This window comes from Passer domesticus, chromosome 25 (genome assembly GCF_036417665.1).
Source record: "Passer domesticus isolate bPasDom1 chromosome 25, bPasDom1.hap1, whole genome shotgun sequence".
NCBI lineage: Eukaryota > Metazoa > Chordata > Aves > Passeriformes > Passeridae > Passer > Passer domesticus.
Genome location: NC_087498.1, coordinates 5254669 through 5278622, shown reverse-complemented (window position 1 = coordinate 5278622; position 23954 = coordinate 5254669). Strand labels below are relative to the sequence as shown.

Genomic DNA, 23954 nt, shown 5'->3' with positions numbered 1-23954 from the left:
TAGCTTTTCTGTTCCACGTTGTTTTTCTTAAGTAAAATATTGCTGTGTAGTTGTAGAGAGACCCTGCAGATCCAGTTCATTCTGATGATTAATTAGCACAATGAGAGAGCAAAAGGAAAAGATGATCATGGTGTTCTTCTGTAGATCAGAGGTGGCTATAAAAAAAAAAGTACCCTAGAACACTTGGTGTTTAATGTGTAAACAATCATTTAGTATAGGATTTTTATGTACTTTATCTGCATTTTGCAATTTTGACAACAGCTGTTTGAGCTGTCATCTCTAAATACTGGGCATGGATTTTTCTGCTGTCTTTAACAGCCTTTTTTGCCTTTAAGAGTAGTCTTTGTGAGCAAAGCAGACAGAAGAGGCTTGTGCTTTTGTATATAATTTTTTCTTAGGTATTAATATATATTCTGCACTGATTAATTCTCTCTCAGTCTCTATCTTTGGCTGACATGGTCGTTTCAGGGGAAGAACAGGGTGGTGTATAATAACATCAAACAAATTTTCACAGGAAGGCAAAAGAATGAGGTGTATTTTGGAGGTGATTTCATAAAGGAAATAGCACTGTGGAGATGTGTGTGACCTGAATTCAGCTTTCTTCCATTAGCTGGTATCACAGACTCTAATGTAGAAGTGAAATGCTTTTGGATCCCCATGAAAGACTCAGCTGCAGACTCCAGGGTGTGTCGTGTGTGAGGCTGCCAGCAGCAGGATTAGTCAGCCCCTTAGGAGGGGCACAGAAAGCTTCCAGGAGAATGGGCTTCAGTCCTTCCAGTAACTTCTTCCTCCGTGCATGGAATTGCTGCTGTTGAGATGGAATTGCTGTTATTGAGAAGCACTGGGACTGCAGAATGGTGGGATGTGTCTGTCTGCACCACTGCCACTTCAGGGGCATTTTCTGTAGAGTCCTTTTTAATCCCTTACATCCTGTGATGTTAGAAAAGTGAAAATCCTGAAACATCACTGGGGAGAATTACTCTTTACTACTCATGCTGTGTGTGAGGCTCCTGGCTTAAAAATCTTTCTGTCCAGCTCCTGTTCTCTTTACCCTGTCCATAGAATTTGTTGTCTGTGAGCATCTAATCTCCTCTTCAACTATTCTATGGCCATTTCTTGCCCTTGCTGCCTGCTCTTAATTTGGGGGTAATGTGTGACTTTATTTGTATCTCAATTGTCCCCAAAGAAATGCAGCAATTTTAAAGAAGCTTTTTGACCTCTAAGATTTTCTGCGCCTCCTACTGCAGGTTTCCTTCTTCCTACCCCGACTTATAATTCAGTGACTAAAAAGTCTAAATGCTAAATATTTCAGGGCTGGATCAAGCTGCAGGGTTCTTAATAGAAGTCTCATTAGCTTGGCAGTCTTTGATTTATGGTTTGAGACCATTAAGCTGTTTTGGAATTTAAAAAAAAGTCAGCAGGACTTTAGGACAGCAGACTGAAACTAAATGTCTGGTGGTGGGCTGTGCATGGAAATGACCTTTGTAGTTCTTCCTTGTTTAGATGAACTTGAGTTGTGATTTTAAGTGACTGCCAATTCAGTCATCATCAGGTTGCAGTGGAAGATTTCTCCCTTTTTATGATGTTTTAGATGCCTGTAGTTTGAATGTGTTTAATGTGTGGATGTGTTTAATATGTGAAATCTCAGCAGAGTGCATGTGTGGTAGGGCAGTGCTGAACATTCATTCTACTGTATAACTGTTCCAAATGAAAATATTACATTTCTCCAGTGGATTAAGATGAGTTAGTACAGCCCTGATACGATGTGCACGAGTCCAGCTCAGGACTGAGTTGTGAGAACTGCATCTGAGGGCCTGCCTGTACTGCTGGCATAGCCCTGGGTGGGCAGTTCTTCCTTCTTGCAGCAAAAGGAGCTGAATTTGAAAGAGGGGGCTGGAAGGGCCGGTGTTATCTGCTGCTTCCCTGCAACAATAGTTTCAATACAAGAAACTTCCGCTAATTCACTGCTGGGAACTCTCTGTGAAGAATGTTATCTGAGCTTGTGTCACTGCTGTAATGGAGTTTGCTGCCCACTTCTTTGGACAACTCCAGCTTTTTTAATATCTCGTGCTTCTGAGAGGAAAAGAAGCTTAATGTTGATACCTTGCAGTACTTTGCATTTAAATCCTGCCAAAGCAAGTGGTCTGTAGGCATTGTTTTCGTTACAAATGTTTGCTTTGTACAGAGGTGTCTTGAATCTTTGTAGGCATTTAATTGTTCCCTGTAATGCTTTGTAAAGTAAATAAATTACCTGATTTTGGTATTAGCCTTTCCTGAGCTGATGGCTGTTATCAGTGTGATGCCCTGAAAGAGCTGAGATATGGGAGATGTTTTATTTGGGGAGCACAGCCTGAGTGTGTGAGAGCATGGAGGTGACCTTTGCTGACATGGCCTTCACAAGCAAGAACTCAGAGTAGCACATTGAATGGAAAGTTAAACACATGAAATGAACACTTTTATTTATGATTGTGGGAGTGAAAAACCTCCAGCACCTCAGTGCCTGGTTCCAATCCCTCTGCAATCACAAGCTCTCAGGAGGGTTTACTGAACATCTGCTCTGTGTCCTCCCACTCTCCATAGTTCAGACAACTGTAATAAACTTTGGAGTGAAGAGATGAACTAAAAATGCAGCCTGCCCCTTGAGAACGGGAGAAATAAATGTCAAGATTAGGGGCTCTAGTGTTCTGAAGTGTTAGAAGCAGAAGGACTGTTAAATATTCATTTGACCTTGAATATGAAAGGAACAAAGGGCCACAAGCTCTAAAACACTGGTTCACTTTTTTCCCCAAAAGAAAGTAGAAACTAACTGATGTTAGTCTTTAGAATAAAATTAATATTTAAATTTTGAAGTGTACCTAGGATACCAAAATATAAATCTGCTTTAGAGAAAGGCAGAGGAGTTCAGAGGCTAACATTTTGGTGGGATCATTAAGCTTTTAAATCTGTCTTGTTTGGACTTTGCTTGGTTCCACTATGAAAGTGGATCTAGGGCATTAAGGTGTAGTATGCAAAAATTTTTTTCTGGCTACTTTTAGCTTAGGAATAAAAGCACTGCTGTGTGGTCTGTGTGAGAAGTGCAGTGTGATCTGTGTCAGACATGCAGTGTGGTCTGTGTCAGAAATGCAGTGTGGTCTGTGTCAGAAATGCAGTGTGGTCTGTGTGTGTCAGAAATGCAGTGTGGTCTGTGTCAGAAATGCAGTGTGGTCTGTGTGTGTCAGAAATGCAGTGTGGTCTGTGTCAGAAATGCAGTGTGGTCTGTGTGTGTCAGAAATGCAGTGTGGTCTGTGTCAGAAATGCAGTGTGGTCTGTGTCAGAAATGCAGTGTGGTCTCTGTGTCAGAAATGCAGTGTGATCTCTTTCAGACCTGACACCCAGCACCGGGGCCCTGCTGCTCAATCTGAGAGTGATCTTCCAGAGCAAGAGGAGGAAATCCTGGGGTCAGATGATGATGAGCAAGAGGATCCAAATGATTACTGTAAAGGTGAGCACTTGCCTGTTTAAGATGCATGATTTTCAGTGCAATCAAGGAAACCATTTGCTGCAGAGAATGAAAACAGATTCCCTCTTACATAAAGAGTACTTTGAAACTGCATCATGATAATAACATTTTTCAAGCCAACATGAAATGGAGAAGGTGGTCTCCAAGTTTTCTTGTTATCAGTCAAGATTGGAGTTACAGAATTGTTTTTAGTGCATAAGTTTAAAGCTGTTACTTTTCCTCTGTGCCAGAGGGCTTTCAATATTGATAAAAGCAAGTAGGCATTTAATTATTTTTTAAAAATTTTATTGTAAAAGGGGTACTTTCAAATCCTTTTCATATTTTTCAGTTTTCTTTTGAAGATCATTATCTTGATATCCATTCTTCAGAAAAATTTGTTTCTGCAAATAGCCTTCCCTTGTTTTTCTGAGGAGGAATGAAATACAGAGCAAGTGAAAACACAAATCACAATTTCTTCTCTTTGTTCTGTTTTCTGCCAGTTCCATCTTTGACTTTTCATGTTTTGGCTTCTGTGATGGACTCCCCCTGTATAGTCAGGAGATAGGAAGGGTGCAGAGGAGATTTTCCTCTTTTCAGGGGCAGAGTGCTTTTCAGTCAGGAAAGCTGCAAGGAGAACAGTTTGGATCTTGGTTGCAGTTCCAAGTTGCAGTTCCAGATCTTGGTTACCTCTTTCATGTTCTAGGCTCAGAGCATACAGAATCAATGCTGATATTTAGCTAGAAGATTCTGTCACCATCACAGCCTGTGTTTTCCAAAGGTAGTCAGCCTAGCAGATGCAGGTGTTGTCACTGGGGAGATCTTTGGTGCTGCAGTGGCTGTGATGCTTGTTCCCCTCAGCTGCTGTCTGGTTCTGTGTTTCTGCAGGGGGTTACCACCTTGTGAAAATAGGAGATCTCTTCAACGGGCGTTACCACGTCATCCGCAAGCTTGGATGGGGTCACTTCTCCACCGTGTGGCTGGCTTGGGACATCCAGTGAGTGCTCCTGTTCCACCCCGTGCTCCTGCCAGGCGTGCACAAACCTGAGCAGAAAACATCCTCTTACTTTAGATAAAAACACAGAACATTAGCTGTCCACATCCTAGAACAGGAGTTTCTTCTGCTATTGTGCATGCAAGTGTGTGGGAGGGACTTAACAGGACAAACTGTATCTGTGGGAAGAGTTGTGTTCAGTCTCTGACCTATTTTTCCATATTTTGAGAAATGACTAACACCAATCTTTTGTTAAAAAAAAGACTCAAAGGCAGTCTTTGAGTGTTTAAACCTTGTTTTTTTATGATGTATGAAATAAACTGTCTTGCATGCAAAAGAATTGGGATAATCCTGGGGGATAAGGTCTTTGTATGAGCATTAACAATTCCCAATTTACTTGCCATGTGTGCACAGAGGGAGGAGATTTGTGGCAATGAAGGTGGTGAAGAGTGCAGAGCACTACACAGAAACAGCACTGGATGAAATCAAATTGCTGAAATCGGTGAGTGCCTGAGTTGGGCTCAATTTTATTTTACTCTTTTTTTCCCATTTTGGGGAGTTTGCATCTGTCAAATGCTTGATGTTTCCAGATCATCAGGAATTTCTGTAGGAAGCAAACAGTGCAGTGGATCTGACATCACAATAACCTCTTTCTCTGCAGGTCCGCAACAGCGACCCAAATGATCCAAGCAAAGAGAGAGTTGTTCAGTTATTAGATGACTTCAAGATTTCAGGAGTGAATGGTTCCCGTATCCTTTTGTGGAATAAAAGCCAAGAACTGAAAAGATGGGAGTTTCTTGGGCAGCTGCCCTGCTTTGGCAAGCAGTGCCCAGGCATCCCTTTCCCTGCCCAAGGAAACCTGTAGGAGGATCTGCCTCCAAACTGCCTGCTGAGCTCACATCCAGAGTGGTGATTCAGCCTGGTGAAATTTGTGTCAGCACTGCTGGGTTGTGCTTTTAATGTTCTGCCACCAATTTGTGAATCAGGACTGAGTGCCTGTGTCTCCTGCCTTTGAGGTAGGAGAGCCCATCTACCTCAACCCCTCAATTTTCAAGCAGCCTGTTAAGAACCTGTTATTTCAGTACAGCATGTTAAAACCAGCAGCTGAAAATAGCCAATGGGCCATCTATAACTTGAGAATAAGCTGGGTTATCTAGTTATGGGAACATCTTACTTTGTAATTTATCAGCATTGTTAGGATGTTTGCAGTGTGTTGCTCTGTAGTTCTGGGAGCAGCCTTCTCACAAGCAGTGATGTGTAGCAAGTGCTAATAATGGATCCTCAGAACTTCAAAGCTGGACTTTTGTGCATTGTTTTCACTTGGAAATAAGTTACATTTTATTTCAGTGAGAATTGCTGGGCTGCTTGGGAGAATTGAGCTGCAGATTATAAAAAGCAGACCTGTAATGCATTTTCTCTAACTTTTTTTCAGAGTAAATGCTGATTTGAGCTTATATTTCTTCCACTCTTGTGAAAAACATACTTTCTGCCAGTGTAGATGAAAAGCAGCCTAATAAACTCATAGAAGCTTGGCTTCTAAAATGGGGGCACTGTACTGAATATGTCACTGGAGTGACTGTAGCTGTTGAGATCTTGGAGCTCAAAAGCAGATCATATAAATATAGTTGGAAATCCAGGCTTGTCAAAAGTTTGTTTTGCTGGTTAAGAGGCAAAGGAGGGCAAAGAAAGTGACTTTATTGGTCTGAAGATTACTTATGAAATGGAAATGTTATTATCTTTCCAGGTAATGCTGGTACAGGGAGATCTGGCATGGAGTTTTGCCTGGGGCAGAAGCGTAGGCTGTTCCAAAACATACAGTAAATAATAATGTACATTTGTGCAACTGGCTCCCACTCTGAGCAGGAGGCTGCTGCTGCTGCACTGGGACCTTTGTGCAGCTCCATCCCTCTGTATTGCATTTTATTTTATTTTAGGTGATGGCACTGTTGTGTAGGATAGCATGATGCTGTTGAGGAAGGCAGCTTTTCCCAGCTGTGTCAGAAGGATGAGGGTTCTTTAACATAAAGTGCCCAACTGGTTTGGATTTCTTTTGATCCTCAGTCCTGGGAATTTGGGGCTCCTTGGGTCTGGATGTCCAGGTTTTTCCTTGATTCAGTTCCAGATATCTGTATGGTGTTTGAAGTTCTAGGGCATCATCTCCTGAAGTGGATCATCAAGTCAAATTATCAGGGTCTTCCACTCCCTTGTGTCAAAAAAATCATCAAACAGGTAAGTTCCAGTTCTGGCTGCACTCTTCCTCTTGACCCAGTTAAAAATCTTTCACTGATATTTCTCAGATCCAAGGAAACAAAAGTTAAAAATCCATGGTATCTCCTTTATATAGTAAAATATTATTGGGTTAGTATTTCTTTTCTCTGCTGCGGATAGTTGTTTTCTGACACTTAAACCATGATGGTTTTTGCTTTTAACCTCTTCTTACCTCAGTCATTCCTCATAAGTGAAGTATTTTTTAAAGCTGTCACAGTAGGCACGGTGCTTAATGATGGGAAGAGCAGGAGAAACTGGTTCTCCCTACTGGGTGGCAGCCTAAGAAGAAACACCTTTCTACATGGGAGGTGCAGGGGAGGAGGAAAGTGTGATTTTATTGTAGAGTATTCAAATTAGATTTTCACCTGTGGCAAGTTAAGCTGTGGGGGTAAATAGAGTATTTTAAAATGGTAACTAAAATCTGTATGCAAATGTGTTATTGTGGAACTGGGCTGTAACCACTGATGACACCAGCTCTAACCTGGAGCACTCTCAAACACACAAACCCTTTCAGCTTCACTGGCCATCCCAGGCACTTCTGCATTTTCACTTTGCTCTCAATTAGATTGTCTAATGGCTGACTTCCTTCTTCCTTGCCTGCAGGTTCTTCAGGGTCTGGACTACTTGCATACCAAATGCAGAATCATCCACACAGACATAAAGCCTGAGAACATCCTGCTGTGTGTCAATGACCAGTACATTCGCAGGCTGGCTGCAGAGGCAACCGAGTGGCAGAGATCTGGGGCTCCCCCACCCTCTGGCTCTGCAGGTGATTCTTTTTTTCTTTTATTTCCCCTGGAAATTGATGCTGTTCCTCCCACATAGCCCCAAATCATCACTAAGGAAAACTTCCTGAATATAGTGGAACAGTAATGCAAGTAACCTTTGGAAACCTGAGTGTAAATTGGGAAATTAGTCATAAATTGTTACTCAGATGATGGGGAAGGCAGTTTGTGTCAGAAAACAAGGGGGTGGATAAATGCTCACTGGAGCCTGCTTTTAACAACAGCTATTAGAGAATTCTGTGCATTCTGTAATCTGGCACTGGTAAAGTCAGTCTTATGTAGCACAATGTTGATGCACTCAATAGGGAAATGGTGTAAAAATGTGGCAAAATTCTCACATTTCCTTCAAAAGTTTATTACCTTTCATTGCATTGCTGGAAATACATTTGATGAGAGTTTCAACAAGATGAGTTACCTGTTGTCAGTTTGCAGAAATCTGGCAAACTGTAACAAAACCAGCTTCCTTGACATGCAAACATCCTTAAAGATCTGGGGGCAAACCCTCTCGTGCTCCTCCTCAGAGTATCCATCTGTAGTTGTGTGTACTTCTCAAAAACCACTGCAGTGTGTGCTGGAAGGCTCTGTCAGTCATAATCTTACAGCCCCAGCACTGAGCTGAGCTATCACAGCATATCTTAGCTTAAGGAAGCTCCCTGAAGTTAAAATACTTTGATTTGCATTTTCATTTGGGTAGGATGCATAATACATGCAGTAAATGAAGCTATGTGGCAGGAAGTCTTTGATATCAGTCAAGCAAGTCTCCTGTCTGAAACTTGAATTATGCATTTGCTCATTTGATGTTTCTATAATTTTTTTTATTGTTGTGTTTTTGTAGAGAAATGAGCCTTCAAAATCACATTTGCTGATGTCATTAAAATGTCATCACATCACATAGGAAAAATTCTTAACATCAGAATGCAGTTGCAGTTTTTGAGTATAGCCATACTGATTTACTGATCTTCCTTTCCCTTTCAGTGAGCACTGCACCACAGCCTAAACCAGTAAGTGTAATGCTTTCACCTGTAAGTATGCATCTACTGATAGGATCTCCTGCATTGTTTCATCATCCAGTCAGCATTGAGGGAGAAATCTCAGAAGGAAAAAGTGTGATTTGTGTTTGGCATGGGCAGCAGGTTCAATGCTGTCTTGGACTTGTAAATGGTATCAGTTCATTTATCACCAGAACAAGGAGTTCTTGTGGTGATCACAAGGTCTGTTGGGAAAGTGACTGTTCTGTGGAGTGTGAGATGTCCCTCACTTGGAGAATAATGTAGGTTTTTCAGGTCAGGGCACTGGTAAGAGCCATAGACAAGAGGTTCACAACCCAGAATAGCTGCTTTTTATCTGGGAGAGGAGCTGTCTGCAGCATTTTCATCACAGACTGTTTCCTCAGCTCTAAGAGAAATTAAACCTTGGTGCATTTTAAATTTATTGAAGTATAAAATGTTAAGTCCAATTTCTCTGCTTGCTTCTGCGTAGGCTGACAAAATGTCAAAGAATAAGAAAAAGAAGTTGAAAAAGAAGCAGAAAAGACAGGCTGAGTTGTTGGAGAAGCGAATGCAAGAGATAGAGGAAATGGAGAAGGAAGCAAACCCTGAGCAGACACAGCCTGAGGAGGAGGAAGAAGCTCAGACCCCTCTGGAAATGCTCATAAAAGTCAGTCCATCAGAGGAAAGTATCAGCAAAAAGCCAGGTATGGACCTAAGGCTTTGCCAGCATGGCATGGGCAGTGTTTCCTCATGGCTGTGAGGAGGGTGTACCTTTGGCAGAGGTGGCTGTTGTCATTTCACCTTTCATTGGGTCCTGTCCTTGTGGTGAGACTGGCAAATCTCCTGTTACCATCTGAGTTGTTCAGTTACACTTGCAGCACTCTCAGGGTGTCCTTGAACACCTCCCAGCTATTCATTAAGTGATATTCTGCCACCTTCTCATTTCCCCTCTTGCAGCAGAAGCCCTTGGACAGGAGGGATCTAATCTCATGGAAAGCAGCGTGGAAAAAGGTGGGACAGAAATCAACTGCAACGGAGTGATCCCCATGACAGACTTGACAGACTCTGGGAACGAGGGCTCCGTGCGACTCGAGGACGACCTGCACAACGCCAATGACTGTGGCAGTCAGCCTCACCCACAGCAGAACGAGAGCTTGCACAGCTCTAATCACACTCAGCACAACAGTGACTCGGAGATCAGGCCCCAAGAAGCAGTGTTGGACTTGTTTGTGCCCTTGGTCCCCGAGGATTCCATGGTGTGCCAGCCCGTCCCCAGCCAAGAGCAGGCGCTCAGCGAGCAGGGGATCAACAATTTCCAGGAAAGCATCAGGACAGAGACCCCTTCAGAGGATGAGAATGAGACTAACAGCCCCACAGACAACAAAGGTACAAGAGGGAGCTTGTAAGAAAGGGCTCCTTGATGTGGGAGATCATATGAACAGAAATGTTCCTATGAACACACTTGATCATATGAACAGAAATGTGCTTGATCATACAAACAGAAATGTGCATTTTGGAGGCTGCAGGGATCAGAATTTCACCTGTTTGAGAGTTTTCCTGCCAGGAGTAATTAACCTGACAATCACACTCCAAGTTGTTTGCTCTTTGTAGGTGCTGGTTGTAGTTGTGCCTCAGTTTTGACTTTTGAGTGCATAAATATTCCTACTTTTTAAAAACACCTATGCCTTTGGTTTTCAGTGGAGGAACATTTCCTCCTTTGAATCAGGTGCTGCTAATGTGATTTTCATTAAGCCTACACATTGTCACTTGCTATTAAATTAAGGGATAGGTATGATCAGTGTGTTCTGACAGTTTGGTTCTTAATATGGAGCAAAGGCAGCTTCTCTCCATTACTCAAGATGGGTAAATGTTTTTCCTATTTAAAAACAAAGCTTATACAGTGTAGGAAAAGAAACCCAGTTTCTTTAATGCTTTTATTTAAATATGATTTTCTTCAGATTGGAAAAATTGTGTCTTGTAAGCTTAGGAGAAAATAAGACATGAAATAGTGAACAGCAATTTAAACACATTCCAGGTGTGTATGTGTTAAAAATATGAATTGGTAAAACTGAACATTTTTGCATCTTTGTGTCCTTGCCAGGTGATATATATCTGCTTGGAAAAGGAGGGTAAAACTACTATTTGTGCTTACTAAAAAAGAGTATTCTAGCACTTTCTTGCCCAGAGTACCACTAGGTTATTTGAGATTTTTGAGCAATTTGGATTTTGAAACTCAAACTGCACTTTGCTGGATGCCTCTGCTAGGTTACTGACATATTTTGCTTCTCACAGCCCTCTCCCAAATTTACAGCTTCAAACTCTCCCAAATTTTTGGTTCAGAGGTACAGCTGGATGTCATTTAGTGACTTAATCCTTTTGTTCTCCATTGTGTCATTCAATTTTCCCAGTATTTCCTTTAGCTGTTGTAATTGTGTTGCAGCAGGGAGTGATGAGCATGTCAGAAAGGTGCTGTAACATGGGGACTCTTCCTTCAAAGATTTAGGAAGGCTTAAGGGGGTTGTGAGGTTTGTTTTGTTTCTGGCAATGCCCTTGTTTCAATGTTTTTCGTTTTTTTTTAAATATAGACAGGCTGTGCAAAAAAATGCTGGGAAATAGTCACTGCATATGCTCATTTATCCTTCTGCTTAATGACACCAGTTGGGTCTTAATGATGATGTTGATAGTGCAGAGTGATGCTCATTTTTATACCCAAGCATCAGGGAGGGAACAGTTCTGATCCATCAGGAAAACTTCCTGGCTGGGGAGAGGTTGACAGGATTTGGGTGACAGATGGTGACACTGCCTCTGTAGCTTTAATCAGCTGTTGTACACATTGCCTCTAGGAAAATCAGCTGCTGGGAATTTCCTTCTTAATCCTCTTGAGCCCAAGAATGCAGATAAGCTCAAAGTGAAGATAGCTGACCTAGGAAACGCCTGCTGGGTGGTAAGTTTGGTCTTTTCACATTGACTTTTTAAAGCTGCAGCTTCAGTCAGTTTGCCAAGATGGAAAATAATCTGTAAAACACACCCTTAGACCTGGCTGTGAAAGCAGTGACAGTTTGAAACTATGACAGGGAAAAAAGAGGGGAAGCAGGGACACAAAGAAAGAAATGCTCCTCTAAACACAAGATTTCAGGCCATGCTTTGGGTACCTCTTCTAGGGCTGTGAGCTGTGTCACACACAGAGTGTAGAAATCTCTTCTGTGAAATTGCTGAAGGAGTTTCTCAGTCTCCAGGAGAGCCCACAAAGTTGCAAACAATTGCTCTGATGTGCTGGTTCTGCAGTTGTCAGACCATTGCAGTGCCTTCACAAGCACATGAAAGAGACTCACACAATAAAAATCCCAAATTTTATTCTTTGATGGTTGTGCTGTGCTGCTTTCGAATGTTTGACATTTCAAATAGAAGAAATAGCTCTTTTTACTTGGCTTCTAAAATGGCAAATCACTTCAGATCTGTTGGGAGAGATGAGTCTCAGCTCAGAATTGCAGTGCCTGGCCAGGTGATTTCTCACCTTGGTGTTGCTTACCTGCTTTAAGGTAGCAGGACCAGGGCCTGACTGCCAGGGCTGGGTAGGAGAAGCTGCAGAGTCTTCCTTTATTCTGGTTTTGTGGCTTGTTTTCCTCTAAATTGCTGGATAGTTTCACTTGGAGGAGTAGTTCATGTACAGCATTTAAACAGCACTTAGAGGAATATAAGAAAATAGTTAATGAGGATGTAAAATGTAATGGTAATGAGTTTTGATCCACTCTAGCCTTCCAGGTTGTTGATTCTCCTCTTCTAAGCAGTCTTGAGCTGTGAATAAAACATTTCTTGTCCTCAGCACAAGCTAATGAAACATTTCTTGTCCTCAGCACAAGCATTTCACTGAGGACATCCAGACGAGGCAGTACCGCTCGCTGGAGGTGCTGATAGGGTCGGGGTACAACACCCCTGCTGACATCTGGAGCACAGCCTGCATGGTGAGTTCTGCCAGCTGGGCATGGTCCTGCTCTGGGCTCTGCCCTCTGAGCTGCTGAGGGGCTGGCCAAAATCCCTTACAAGTGTTCAGTCAACTTCCAGACCTGTTGAATAACAGGTTTCCACACCAGAGTTGGTTTTTAAATTCATCTTTTTTTTTTTTCTCCACATGTGGTTTTCCTTTTGAAGGTTTTGTTGTCCAGTATCAGCAGATTTCAAATATGATTGTACTTTGCTATCATGCTTTCTGGAAAAGCAGGACAACCAGGCAATTCTGAACACAATGTCTTCTTATATTAAAAAATAAAAGCCTTTCTGCTGGTTCTAGCACTGTTTCACAAGTGCCTTCAGTATAATTTCTAATTTTCAGCATCCTCTGCAGGTTTGGAATCAATGTTTAGTCTGAGTAATGCTGAGAAGAAGCTGTGCCTCTTCAGTGTCTCCACTCTGTCTCTTCTACAAATCAAAGCTTGGATTTTATAATTTAAGCTTTGAAAAATAGACATTTTTGCTGTCTTGGAAAAGAAGCTGGGATTTTGATGAATGTGGTACAAGAAAATGCAGAAGGGTCATGTTTTCTCTGCAGAGCACGTGGCCAGAATTACACAGTGTGCCTGATTGCACTGTTTGGCACCAGCAGCTCTTAAAGAAAATTGAGAATACAGAAGGTCAGGGGTGGTGCTCTGAGTACAAGTGAGCACATAAAGGGTGAATGTGTTACAGAACTTAGGAGTGCTGAGCTGAAATGAGTGCAGATGTTTTTCTCATTTAAAATGTGTTTTCATCTCTACAGACAGATGTTCAGAGATTAACTGTTTGAAAAACATGGGAAAATTGGGGAGAGGGAAGAATCCCAAAAAACCCCAAGCAAAACAAAACAAACTGAAAATAACCAACCCCAGAAACTCTAGTTTGGACTTAGTGTTATTTTTGCAAAACTCTGAAGAGGAAGAGGAAAGGCTAAGCATGTGAAATACCTTGGCTTTGTGGTTAACTGGTGGTCCTGCACCCAAAATTCATCCCAGGTGTGCCTGTGATGCTTTCAGTGCAGTTTTTAAAGCATTGCAAGGTCACTGCACAGCTTAGGCTGCAATGGAGTGTTTGGGATTGCAGCTGTTCACTGTAGTTTTGCAGGTTATTCTTTGCCACTGCTTTGCTTCTGGCCCACAGAGATTTGCAGAGTCAGCCTGCAGCACATCTTAGAGTGTTTTAAGTGATTTAATGTGCTCATTTCTGTTTGTTCAGGCCTTTGAGTTGGCAACAGGGGACTACCTGTTCGAGCCTCACTCTGGGGAAGATTACTCACGAGATGAAGGTTTGTTTGTCTCAGGTTTTCCTTTTTAAAGTGGGACTTGAAATCCAGTGGTTGCCTCTTCAAAATGAGCCTTGTCTTACAAATCAGCAATGCAAAAGCTCCTTGCAAAAAAGATTATTTACCCAAATCAGCAGCAGCTGTGCTCAAGCCTCTGCAGTAAAACTCTGCAACAAAGTCCATGCTCTTGTTCTGGTGTTTTGCCTTCTTGCTGCTGGATTTTCTACCTTGTGTCTCAAACTGATTGCACCTCAAATTGCCCATGTTTGTTTTCCCCTTGCTCCTCATCTTTGCTGTTGCTTAGTGTAACCTGGTTTCAGGTGGGTCTCCAAAGTAATTTTTAAGGGATGGTGTCTTTATCCTTCTATCCCAGAGCATGAAAGTAGCATAGAGAGCTTTTGTGTGGATGAATCTCACTGTCTTTTTTGGTTTTTTTTTTATTTTTCACATGCAGATCATATTGCATTGATCATAGAACTTCTGGGGAAAATACCTCGCAAGCTCATTTTGGCAGGAAAATACTCCAAGGAGTTTTTCACCAAGAAAGGTAAATGGAAACAAAGCAAATATCACTTTATCCCCTCATCCCTTGCCCAAATACACAGGAGTGTCTTGCTGGAAATGCCTGTTAGAAATAGGTGCCAGCAAAGATGGCATCTTCAAGTCTTTCCTTTGTTTTATGAAATGCTTTATCAGTAAAACTGCAGCTAAATGTAAGGCACCTTAAATAGTGCCTGGCATCATGAGCCATGTTGCCCAAAGCACAGAACATTATCATAAAGTCCTGAGTACCCCAGATATGTATTGAGTCAAAAAATTAGGTTTGACCTAGTTTTATAACTCTGTTTGTAAAACAAGCCTTTCTTTATTAGCAGTGTATTGCTTTCTCAAACAGTGCTCCATGCACTGCATGTGTCCCACAGTCAGTGGCACACTTCATCTGTTATGTCAAGCAGCACAATTGGTGATTTAATGAAGTTAATATTTGCTGATAGGGGAACTGAAATAGCAGGAGGTGAAAAAAGAGGAAGTACATTTTTATAACAGGCTCTAAAGCAGATGGAAAAGGGGGTTTAATATCATTGACTTCTCCCTTCAGCATGGCCTGGCAGTTTGTGTTCCCTCAGAACAGTCCCTGAGCTCACTCTGTCATGTTTAGCTGTTCAGCCAGTTTTACTGAGCTGCTCTGTTCCTGGATCTTACACCATTTGTCTTGGTTTTTCAGGTGATCTGAAGCACATCACCAAACTGAAGCCCTGGGGCCTTTTTGAAGTGTTGGTGGAAAAATACGAGTGGGCCCAAGATGAGGCAGCTGGATTCACAGACTTCTTACTCCCTATGCTGGAGCTGATCCCAGAGAAACGAGCCACAGCAGCAGAATGTCTCAGGCACCCCTGGCTGAACTCCTAGAAGCTTCCAAGCAATGCCACAACGTTAAACTCTGGTTTACAGCATAGCCTACACACCCAGCTGCCCTTTCCCAGATCCATTTTTCTCCTTGTTCACTTTCAGTGTGGAGTTCTTCCTTCAAGGCTTCCAAGATTTTAGATAAATCTAACCTGTTCTGCTGAGTTTGTTTGTGTGACTTAATGGGGACTCTCCTCAGCCAGTGGGCATCATCTGTGTTTTTGCCTTGATTGGGCTTCACCAAAGACTAATTGACTAGAATAAGAGATGTTTTCCTCAGTCTCCTCACTGCAGAGCACCGTGTGTGACTGATGTGAGCTCACCCAGGCTCGGATATCTCCCTTAGCTAAATTCCAACTCTCCTTTCTTCCCATGAAGATCTCACTGACTCAGGAGTCAAATTTCCCACTGTTGATCAGTAGCTACTGATGGGGTGAGAAGTAACAGTTGGCATCAAGGTGGTGCCAGATCCTTGGCAAAGACCTTGAAATCCTCCATCACTCTGTGTTCTTTGCTTTCCAGTCAGAAACGTTTCTTTAGTTCTAGCTGCTTTTGAAAGAGCTTTTTAAACCTAGGTTTTAGTATGCTTTATTTCTTCCTCCAAAGTGCCCTGTCCATTTACTTTTTCTCCTCCCCCGTGCCCTTGATAGTCAGAATAGTTTCTGGATTTGGTGATGTTTTCTACTTCGACACCTGTGACTGAAAGGTGACAGCAAAATCAGCAAGAGCTGGACCTGACTCAACGCACAACCCTCAGCAGATGGGTGCACCCTCAGCCTGCAGAGAGAGCCTCATTGCAGGCAGCTCTTTACATGATAGTGAGCCATACCTTTCTGGGGTTTTTATCCCTTACTGGCACTTTTTTTGCCTTGCTTGAGGTGGTATTCATGAGAGATTGGCTTTCACTGGTGCACTGTGCTCTGACTTGTCATTTTTGACCATTCACTTTTTTTTTCCAAGGGAAGGGTTGCAGCACCTGTATCACAGCCATGCTGCAGCCCTGGACTTTGAGGATCAACACTTGAAATTCCAGTGTAAAGATTCCTTTTAATTTGCTTCAGGTGCAGGCCTTCAGAAATAACTTCCCAACATGGGACTGCCTTTTATTTTCTGGGCCATTAGCACAAGAAGAGAGCTAGCAGAAGTGGAAGAGAAGTGACTTTTCCACCTAGATACTGGATTAGAAGCTGTTCCTAGAGTTACCCCGAGTAAGAAATGTTCTATGGGGTTTCTATGTAAACTTCTCAGAGGGGGTTTGGATATAATGGGTTAAATGGATTCATTTTAATTAAAAGTTCAATGACTGTGGCATTTGATACTTCTGTGATGGCTTCTTCTAGATTTGCCCATCCTGTTACAGAGCATCCCACTCTTCTCTAGGCAAGATTTGGCAGCACTGAGACTTCAGAGTCCCTTCCTTACTCTGGACCAAAGGGGCCTTTGGGGTTGTGGTGGCTTGCAGGGGACAGAAGTTGCTGGAGACCATGCAGATGCTATCCAAGACCATTTCCATTGCCAAAGCTGCCAAGACCTCTGTTAGTGTCACTCCTGTGTGTGTGTTTGGGAGCTGTGGTTTGTAAGGATCATTCACTCACAAATCCAGGTCATTTCATCCACGTGAGCAGAGTTTCTTTCTCCAGTTCAGAGCCTGGTTTGGCTTATTTATGCAAATCATGCTGCATGTTCCTTTAGTGGTAGATCAGGTTCTCTATGCATATAATAATAAAAAGGCAGGTAACATACCAAAAAGTGTTTTAATTCTGAGTTAACCTTTTCTCTTGGTTTTTTTTTCCCCTTTTATCTGGCATTTTCCAGTTGTGGGTCACTCCTGTATCTGTTGCAGGAGAACTGCAGACAGAACTGGGTTCCAGCTGACTGTGAAGGTAACACTGGCAGGGCAAACAACTCCTGAGGTCCTGACAGCTCACCCAGTCCTGATGAAGGAACATTTCCCAGAGCAGGGTCTGCACTCTCTGACTGCTGAGAGCCCCTGCCCATCCTTCCTTCCCTTCCCTCTGCCAGCCCTGACTCAGGGTTTTGGTTTTTTTTCCACCCTGGCAGCCAGGGCTAGAGGCAGCCTTGTGAGCTGCAGCCCTGCAGGAGCACTGTCACAATTCTGTACCTCTGCTCCTTCCCTGGGGTCTGTTCATTTCCAAACTGCTGTGACATGCTCACACTAAAGGATTTGTACTTGCTGTGTCAGTCTAAAAACCTGAAGGAAAATACATTTTTATTCTTTCTACTTGGGTGCCTTGTCTTTTTTTTTTTCTTTGTGAAAGCCCTGCAATAAACAGATTATTTAATAACTGAGCCCTAGTCTTCATACATTCCCCTTGTGATTCTGTTCTGAGTCAGGGGCTCAGGGGTGGAATTTGCTTCACTAGTGAACACTCAGCTTTGATTTCCAGAATGAGACAGGTAAAGATTTTGTTGCTGGTGTTGTGATCCAGTTTAAAAAGGGGAGAAGAGTAAAAAATAGGACAACTCTGCTGGAATCTTTCCATTCTAAAATACATTTTTCTTCAATCTGTCATATCTGCTGTTTTATCTAGCCAAAAGTCTCAGTAAAACCTTCCCAGACATTTTTTAGAGGGAAGCATAACACAGGAAGGGATTTGTTAGAACTGAACTGAACTGAGTCCTGCAGGAACCAGCAATTCACAGCGAGTAGAGGTGAAAATGATAATGCAGGCTGGTTTGTGGCTCTGAGCAGGTAATTGCTGCTTTGCCTTCTGCAGAAATGAGCTGTGCCAAGGGCTGCCATGGCTGGGTGCTGCATGGATGGGAAATGATGGCTTAATCAGGTTAATTGGGTGGTGCAGGGAGCTGCTGCTGACTGGCACCATCTGCTGTGCTCTGCAGGTTCTGGCCCAGCCCAGCTCTGGCTTTGCTGTCTGGTTTTCTTTTTTTTTTTTCCCAGGAAAGTGCCCTTTTCCAGAGGTTTGGTGATTGTTGCCCAGGGCAGGAAACTGATTCATGGGAATTGGCCTGTCATGGTATTTTTCCAGTAAAAGGGAAACCTGGAATATGGCAGAGGGTTTCCTCTGCCCTCAGGAGACCAGCACAAAACCCAAAACACTGATGTTCTGGCGGTGTTGATTTTTTTTTTTAATTCATAAATAATTTCCTTGAAAGAACATGTACAAACCCCCCCCAAAAGCAGCAAATTGCCATCCTTGCCCTCTTGTCCCTCTTGCTGATGGACTCAGAAAAACTTTGTGTCCATTTTGGGCTCTTCCCACCAAAGAAGCTCCACGAGAGCTGTGAGCCAAGAGCAGCCCCATGGGTGAAGAAAACAGCTGTAGAAAATCCACAGAATTTGGTAAATTTAGGCTTCCTAGAAGAGTCCCTTCAAAGAAAAGGGCTGATGGAAGAAGAGCTCTGGATGTCCCTGGGAACAGAAAGTAAGGCAGCTGTTGGGAAATGTGGTATGACTTCAAATTTTATGCTTCTTTTATTTTGTACTTGGCAAGGGTTTGTGCTTTCCCAGTTTTGGGAGGCAAAGCAAAGACAATTTCTTCTTTAGCCACAAATAAAACCAATGTGACTCCAGCACCAAAATCAGCTTTCAATCCTTTGGTAATCAGAATACAACAGTGACATTGTGGATGCTGGGAATATTAAAAATCTGTGTGGGTTATCACTTACGTGGTGATCGGCTCTGTCAGTCATTTCCCTCTTCTGTAAAACAAAAAGAATTGCAGAGTTAGTGTGTAAAGCTGAAAGGATCAGTGTGTTTTGCAGGTTTGCTTTCAAAAAGGAAGACATTTAAAACTTTGGGCTCCTGCCTTGCTCTCCATCAGTTCTCTGCCTGCTGCTGGCTCTGCCTCCCTGCAGAGCAGTGTGTGACTGTGGCAGGGATGAAGCCACCCACCATCCACCCAAGCAGCAGCAACGACCTGGATGCCCTCAGCTGTACCTTTCACGTTTTCCAGATTCTGTGCTGCACTGGTATTTAACTCTGAACTCATATAAAGTGTCAGCAAGTTCTCCTCACAGCTCAGTCCCACACAACAATGCTTTTGCACCCCAGAACCAAGGACACCACTGCAGCTTCAGGCCCAGAAAGTGCAAACAACAAAAAGGCTCAAAAGGCCCAAAAAGTGCAAACAACAGGGAACTGAGGAGAGCAGCCTGGGAGGATGGGACTGCACAACCTGGAGCTGAAACCGGACCATGAACCCCAACATGGAAATGGACCAAAACTTATAAAAGTGTGAAAACTCTGAGTCCATCTCGGGTGGAGCCACAGCCAGGCCCTTGCACTGCCCAAGGTGCATCCTTTGAAGTCCTTTTCATAAATCTGCTTTATTCCTTTATTCTGCTTTATTCTGCCTCTGTTCCAGGCAGCCTCTCGGGGCCCTGCGGGGCTGAATCTGTGCAGCAGCGCTGCCCCCACACCCACCTTTACTCTCCACCTTGAAATCCGAGGGGAGGAGGTTGTCCTGCCGGTTGCCCAGCACGAAGGCCAGGAAGGAGAGGATGAGGGCGTCCAGGATGCCGATGATGCACAGGATGTAGGCCCAGCGCACGGTGCACGCGCCCAGCGTGTATTTGTCAGTTTTGTCCCCGCACATTCTCCGCACCTCGCTCGAGTCCCAGCCGTCGGGGTAGATCAGGCACCCGATCATCAGCCCCGTAGCTGCAGGGATAGAGGGACACTGAGCTCCTGATGATGCAGAAGATTTTTTGCTTTTTATGTTTTATGTAAGCTAACCTTATAATTCCTAAATATTATTTAGTCTTATTCCAAGATTGAGTCTCAACTATCAGGGTAGATCAGGCACCCGATCATCAGCCCCGTAGCTGCAGGGACAGAAGGACACTGAGCTCCTGATGATGCAGAAGATTTTTTGCTTTTTATGTTTTATGTAAGCTTTGTAGATTGCTGCAGCTTCTAGTACTTTACTAATCTTTCTTCTCTACCTTTAGGAATAGTAAGCTAACCTTGTAATTCCTAAATATTGTTTAGTCTTATTCCAAGATTGAGTCCCAGCCATCAGGGTAGATCAGGCACCCGATCATCAGCCCCGTAGCTGCAGGGACAGGGGCACACTGAGCTCCTGAGCTCATGATGATGCAGAAGATTTTTTGCTTTTTATGTTTTACGTAAGTTCATAGCTTTGTAGATTGCTGTAGCTTCCAGTACTTTTCTAATCTTTCTTCTCTAGCTTTAGGAATAGTGAGCTAACCTTGTAAGAACATTCCTAAATATTGTTTAATCTTATTTCAACACGAAAACCAACTTCAAGAATGTTCTGTTTTCCAACCAGAATCTGGACCAGACACAACAAAAGTGGGGCAAAAAACCCCTCTGGACTTCTTCCAGAGGGTCAGGGCCCCAGGAATTATTACCTAGCCAACTAACTTTGATTGGACAGTGTATGATAAGTCACTAATCTCCTGACCTTATAAAAATTGCAGAATTACTGCACCACATGTGCTCTTTGCCATGTTGTTCACCTGCAAGCTTTCAGCTAAAGGTTTTATTTTATACTCACCCCAACTGGAAAGGTGAATTCTATTTTCCAGGCACCAACACTGAAGTGGAGAGAGCAGCTGGAGGAGCAAACATCACGCTGCAAACACATCAGGTGCCACAGGCTTGTCCCTTGAATCCCCTGTGCTGGGCTCTGCTGTGCTGCACAGGCAGGATCTGCTGTGCCAAGGACGTGCAGCACCAGCATCTCCTGTCACAGCGTTGCCCAGGCAACATCTCTGCTCCCTCTGCACAGAGCCCTGGCCCTGTCACTCCCAGGAAATATCTCCAAACAAAGCTGGAATGGGTTTGGTCTGTGTGAGATGAGACCTTGGCCTAGCAGCTTGCAGCTGATTCCAGCTCGGGGTTTGCTGAGGTGGAGCTGCTGTCAGCAGCAGCTTTGTGGGCAGATTAATTCTGCTTGCTCAGCTGTGGTGGTTCCAGCAGCAGCTCCTCCTGTGACTGCTCTCAGAGCTCACACACAGCCCTGGCAGCTGCTCCAGCCTGGTCATGGGCTCCCCAGTGCCAGCAGGCTGCTGAAGGGCAGCTCGTGCCCCAGAATCTCAGAAGTGCCTTTTTCCCCTGCTCAGAGAAATTGTATTTACTGGACAAGAACAATGACCAGGCTTGGGATGAGTTAACATACGAGGTTTTTGGACATGATTGACAAAAGCCCTTCACGTGCTGCAGATGTGAGGCAGTCCCTGACTCCTCTCTCACAAGAAACAACCCCGTGGAGGAGAAGCAGCTGTTTGTCCCTGCTCCTCAAGGCCATCTGCAGCCCCCTTAAATGCACCTTGTCCCACACCTGTGCTCCTTCTCTGCCACCAGGTGCTCAGGAAACCAGAACCCCCTTCTGTCCTTTGCCAATGTTTTCTTTTCCCTTGGCTTGGGGACAAGCCAGCAGCAAGGTGAGCAGGCAGCTTCCTTGCTTTGCAGAGAGGATTTCTCTTCATGGAAAAGCAGTTGGTTCTGCACACAGAATAAATCTATTTAATAAATAAATCTATTCAAATAAATAAATTTATTCTGCACACAGAATGAATCTTCCCTGTAACTAACAGAGAAATGGGGAAAGCGGGAAAGAAATAATTTCTGTGAAATTGTTCAGAGCAAAGGCCAGGAAATTGATCCTCCCTTAGCCTGCCCACTTTGTAAAATAATTCCTAAAATGCAGCAGTACCTGTCCATCCGGCCAGAACTGCCTGTGACCATTTTCTCTCCCCCCACTCAGAACAACAACAAAAAACCTGTAAAAACCCCAACTACCACAGCAAAGGCTGTGTCTGCTCGTGCTCCCCAGGAGGCTGAGCTGCCCCAAGCTCCTTATCTAAATCCTGGCGTGAGCTGGATCCTCAGCCGGGAGCAGGAGCAGCCCCCTGCCCTCCCACGGGGTCAGCCCCGGCTCACATGAATCATTCAGGAGCAGCAGAGCCCTGGCCGAGCACAGGCTTGGGTTACCAGCTTCTCAAGTGCCCCGGGAGAGAGGGGAGGGCTTGAGAACCGAGGGGATGAGCAGCAAAGGGAGAGAATGCGAGTGGTGGTAAAAGCAGCCAGTGCCCTCCTCGAGTTCCATCCTCCCCACGGGGCATTATTCCCTGAGCTCGGGGAGTTACCACAAAGGGCCAGCGAGTGTCACCGCTGTGTCCCTGCTCGATTCCTGCAGGATCCCAAACAGGAGAGCTCTCTGTGCCCTGGGGGGTTTTGGTGCTCTGGAGCTGATCCTCTGCAGCCTCCCTGCGGCTGAGCAGGAGCAGGGGCTGCGAGAAGCTGCCCAGGGCAAGAGGGTTTGGGGGCACAGGGTTTGGGGGCAGAGGGTTTGGGGGCACAGGGTTTGGGGGCACAGGGTTTGGGGGCACAGGGTTTGGCAGCCACAAGGTTTGGGGGCACAGGGTTTGGGGACACAGGGTTTGGGGCCACAGGGTTTGGGGGCAGAGGGTTTGGGGACACAGGGTTTGGGGGCACAAGGTTTGGGGGAACAGGGTTTGGGGGCACAGGGTTTGGCAGCCACAAGGTTTGGGGACACAGGGTTTGGGGGCACAAGGTTTGGGGGAACAGGGTTTGGGGGCACAGGGTTTGGGGGCACAAGGATTGGCAGCCACAAGGTTTGGGGACACGGGGTTTGGCAGCATCACCCAACATGCAGCGAGCCTGCTGTGCCTCAGCTGCCCTGGAAGGAGTTTCACTAAAAACTCCCCACTGGTAACCAGTGCGGGGGAGCAAATGGCACGGAGGCGACACTGGGGGGTCTCTGAAGCGGCCAAACCCCCAAATCCCCGGCAGAGTGGAGGGCAGAAGGGGACGAGGCTCGGGCCCGGCAGCCCCCGCTCCCGCGGCCCCCAGCCCCGCTCACCCGCTGCCAGCTGCATCCAGGCGCACACTTTGTACACGGTGGCCGCGTTGCAGAAGAAGAAGAGGCTGAAGCAGAGGATGGTGCCGATGATGAGGAAGGTGGAGATGCCCACGAAGAACATGGCAGTTTTGAAGGCACTGGAGGGGATGGTGCCGAAGTCCAGCGGGCTGCCCTTGCAGATGAGCTCCCCGGTGAGCGCGTTGCCGATGCAGTAGGAGAAGAGGCCGAAGTAGCCGGCCTGCGGCGTGTCGATGCTGTCGCCGATCCAGTAGGGCTGGATGAAGGTCACCACCATCAGGATGGAGAAGCAGAGCGTGAAGAGGGCCCAGAGCACGCCCATGGCCCGAGCATTCCGCACGTAGTTGGTGTGGTAGATGCGAGCCGCCTCCTGCGCCGGCAGCAGCTTGGACATGGCTGGGGAGCGACCCCGGCCCCGGGGCTCCGGGGCTCCGCTCCCTGCCCCTCTCCGGTCCCCTCCGGCCCCGGGGCTCCGGTCCCGGCCCCTCTCCGGTCCCGGGGCTCCGGTCCCGGCCCCTCTCCGGTCCCCTCCGGTCCCGGCCCCGCCCGGCGGCAGCGGGGGCGGCGGGAGGCTCCGGCAGCGGCGGGACCGCCCCGGGGGGCGGCGGCGAGCCCTCCTCCCACCCCCGCCGAGCCGGGGGGGACTCGCGAGGAGCCGGAGCGACCCCGCTGCCGCAGCCGCTCGGGATGCGCTGCCGGGATGCTCCGTCCCCAGGGCGCGCCCTGCGAGCCCGGGATGCTCTCTCGGGATGCGCCCTTCGCCTCCTTCGTGCGCCCTAAGATGCACCCTGGGGTAACCCAGATATCCCCAGTGTGCACCCCATGGTCTGTTCCGGAGTGTCCCTGTGCCCCGGAGTGTCCCTGTGCCCTGCAGTGCTCTCAGGGGTGCACTCTGTCCCCCTGTACCGTTCCAA

The 23954-nt window shown here is 45.4% G+C and overlaps 2 protein-coding genes across 5 annotated transcripts in view; one reads left to right on the top strand and one right to left on the bottom strand.

The window, feature by feature from the left end:
* SRPK1 (SRSF protein kinase 1) overlaps nucleotides 1-15354 on the top strand; it is a 20917-nt gene extending 5563 nt beyond the window's left edge. For 2 of the 3 annotated variants that reach the window (XM_064399266.1, XM_064399267.1), the window contains 14 exons: nucleotides 3363-3481; nucleotides 4364-4472; nucleotides 4884-4971; nucleotides 5131-5218; nucleotides 6592-6698; nucleotides 7341-7506; nucleotides 8498-8523; nucleotides 9002-9215; nucleotides 9469-9897; nucleotides 11355-11455; nucleotides 12366-12473; nucleotides 13717-13786; nucleotides 14238-14330; nucleotides 15009-15354. In XM_064399266.1, the coding sequence (XP_064255336.1) occupies nucleotides 3363-3481; nucleotides 4364-4472; nucleotides 4884-4971; nucleotides 5131-5218; nucleotides 6592-6698; nucleotides 7341-7506; nucleotides 8498-8523; nucleotides 9002-9215; nucleotides 9469-9897; nucleotides 11355-11455; nucleotides 12366-12473; nucleotides 13717-13786; nucleotides 14238-14330; nucleotides 15009-15193 (1903 nt within the window). In that variant the 3' untranslated portion in view covers nucleotides 15194-15354. The remainder of the gene's footprint in view (nucleotides 1-3362; nucleotides 3482-4363; nucleotides 4473-4883; nucleotides 4972-5130; nucleotides 5219-6591; nucleotides 6699-7340; nucleotides 7507-8497; nucleotides 8524-9001; nucleotides 9216-9468; nucleotides 9898-11354; nucleotides 11456-12365; nucleotides 12474-13716; nucleotides 13787-14237; nucleotides 14331-15008) is intronic. The other variant, XM_064399268.1, reaches the window with a different exon arrangement.
* LHFPL5 (LHFPL tetraspan subfamily member 5) lies at nucleotides 4403-23954 on the bottom strand. Of its 2 annotated transcripts, none has more exons than XM_064399279.1 (4): nucleotides 23023-23954; nucleotides 19596-19832; nucleotides 18839-18871; nucleotides 4403-4519 (listed from the first exon to the last, which is right to left on the bottom strand). In XM_064399279.1, the coding sequence occupies exons 1-3, from the start codon at nucleotides 23432-23434 to the stop codon at nucleotides 18855-18857; spliced, it is 666 nt and encodes a 221-aa protein (XP_064255349.1). In that variant the 5' UTR covers nucleotides 23435-23954; the 3' UTR covers nucleotides 4403-4519; nucleotides 18839-18854. The 2 variants fall into 2 exon arrangements, with proteins under 2 accessions (XP_064255349.1, XP_064255348.1); XM_064399278.1 differs by lacking the exon at nucleotides 4403-4519 and adding an exon at nucleotides 16154-18581 and having other exon boundaries at nucleotides 23023-23934.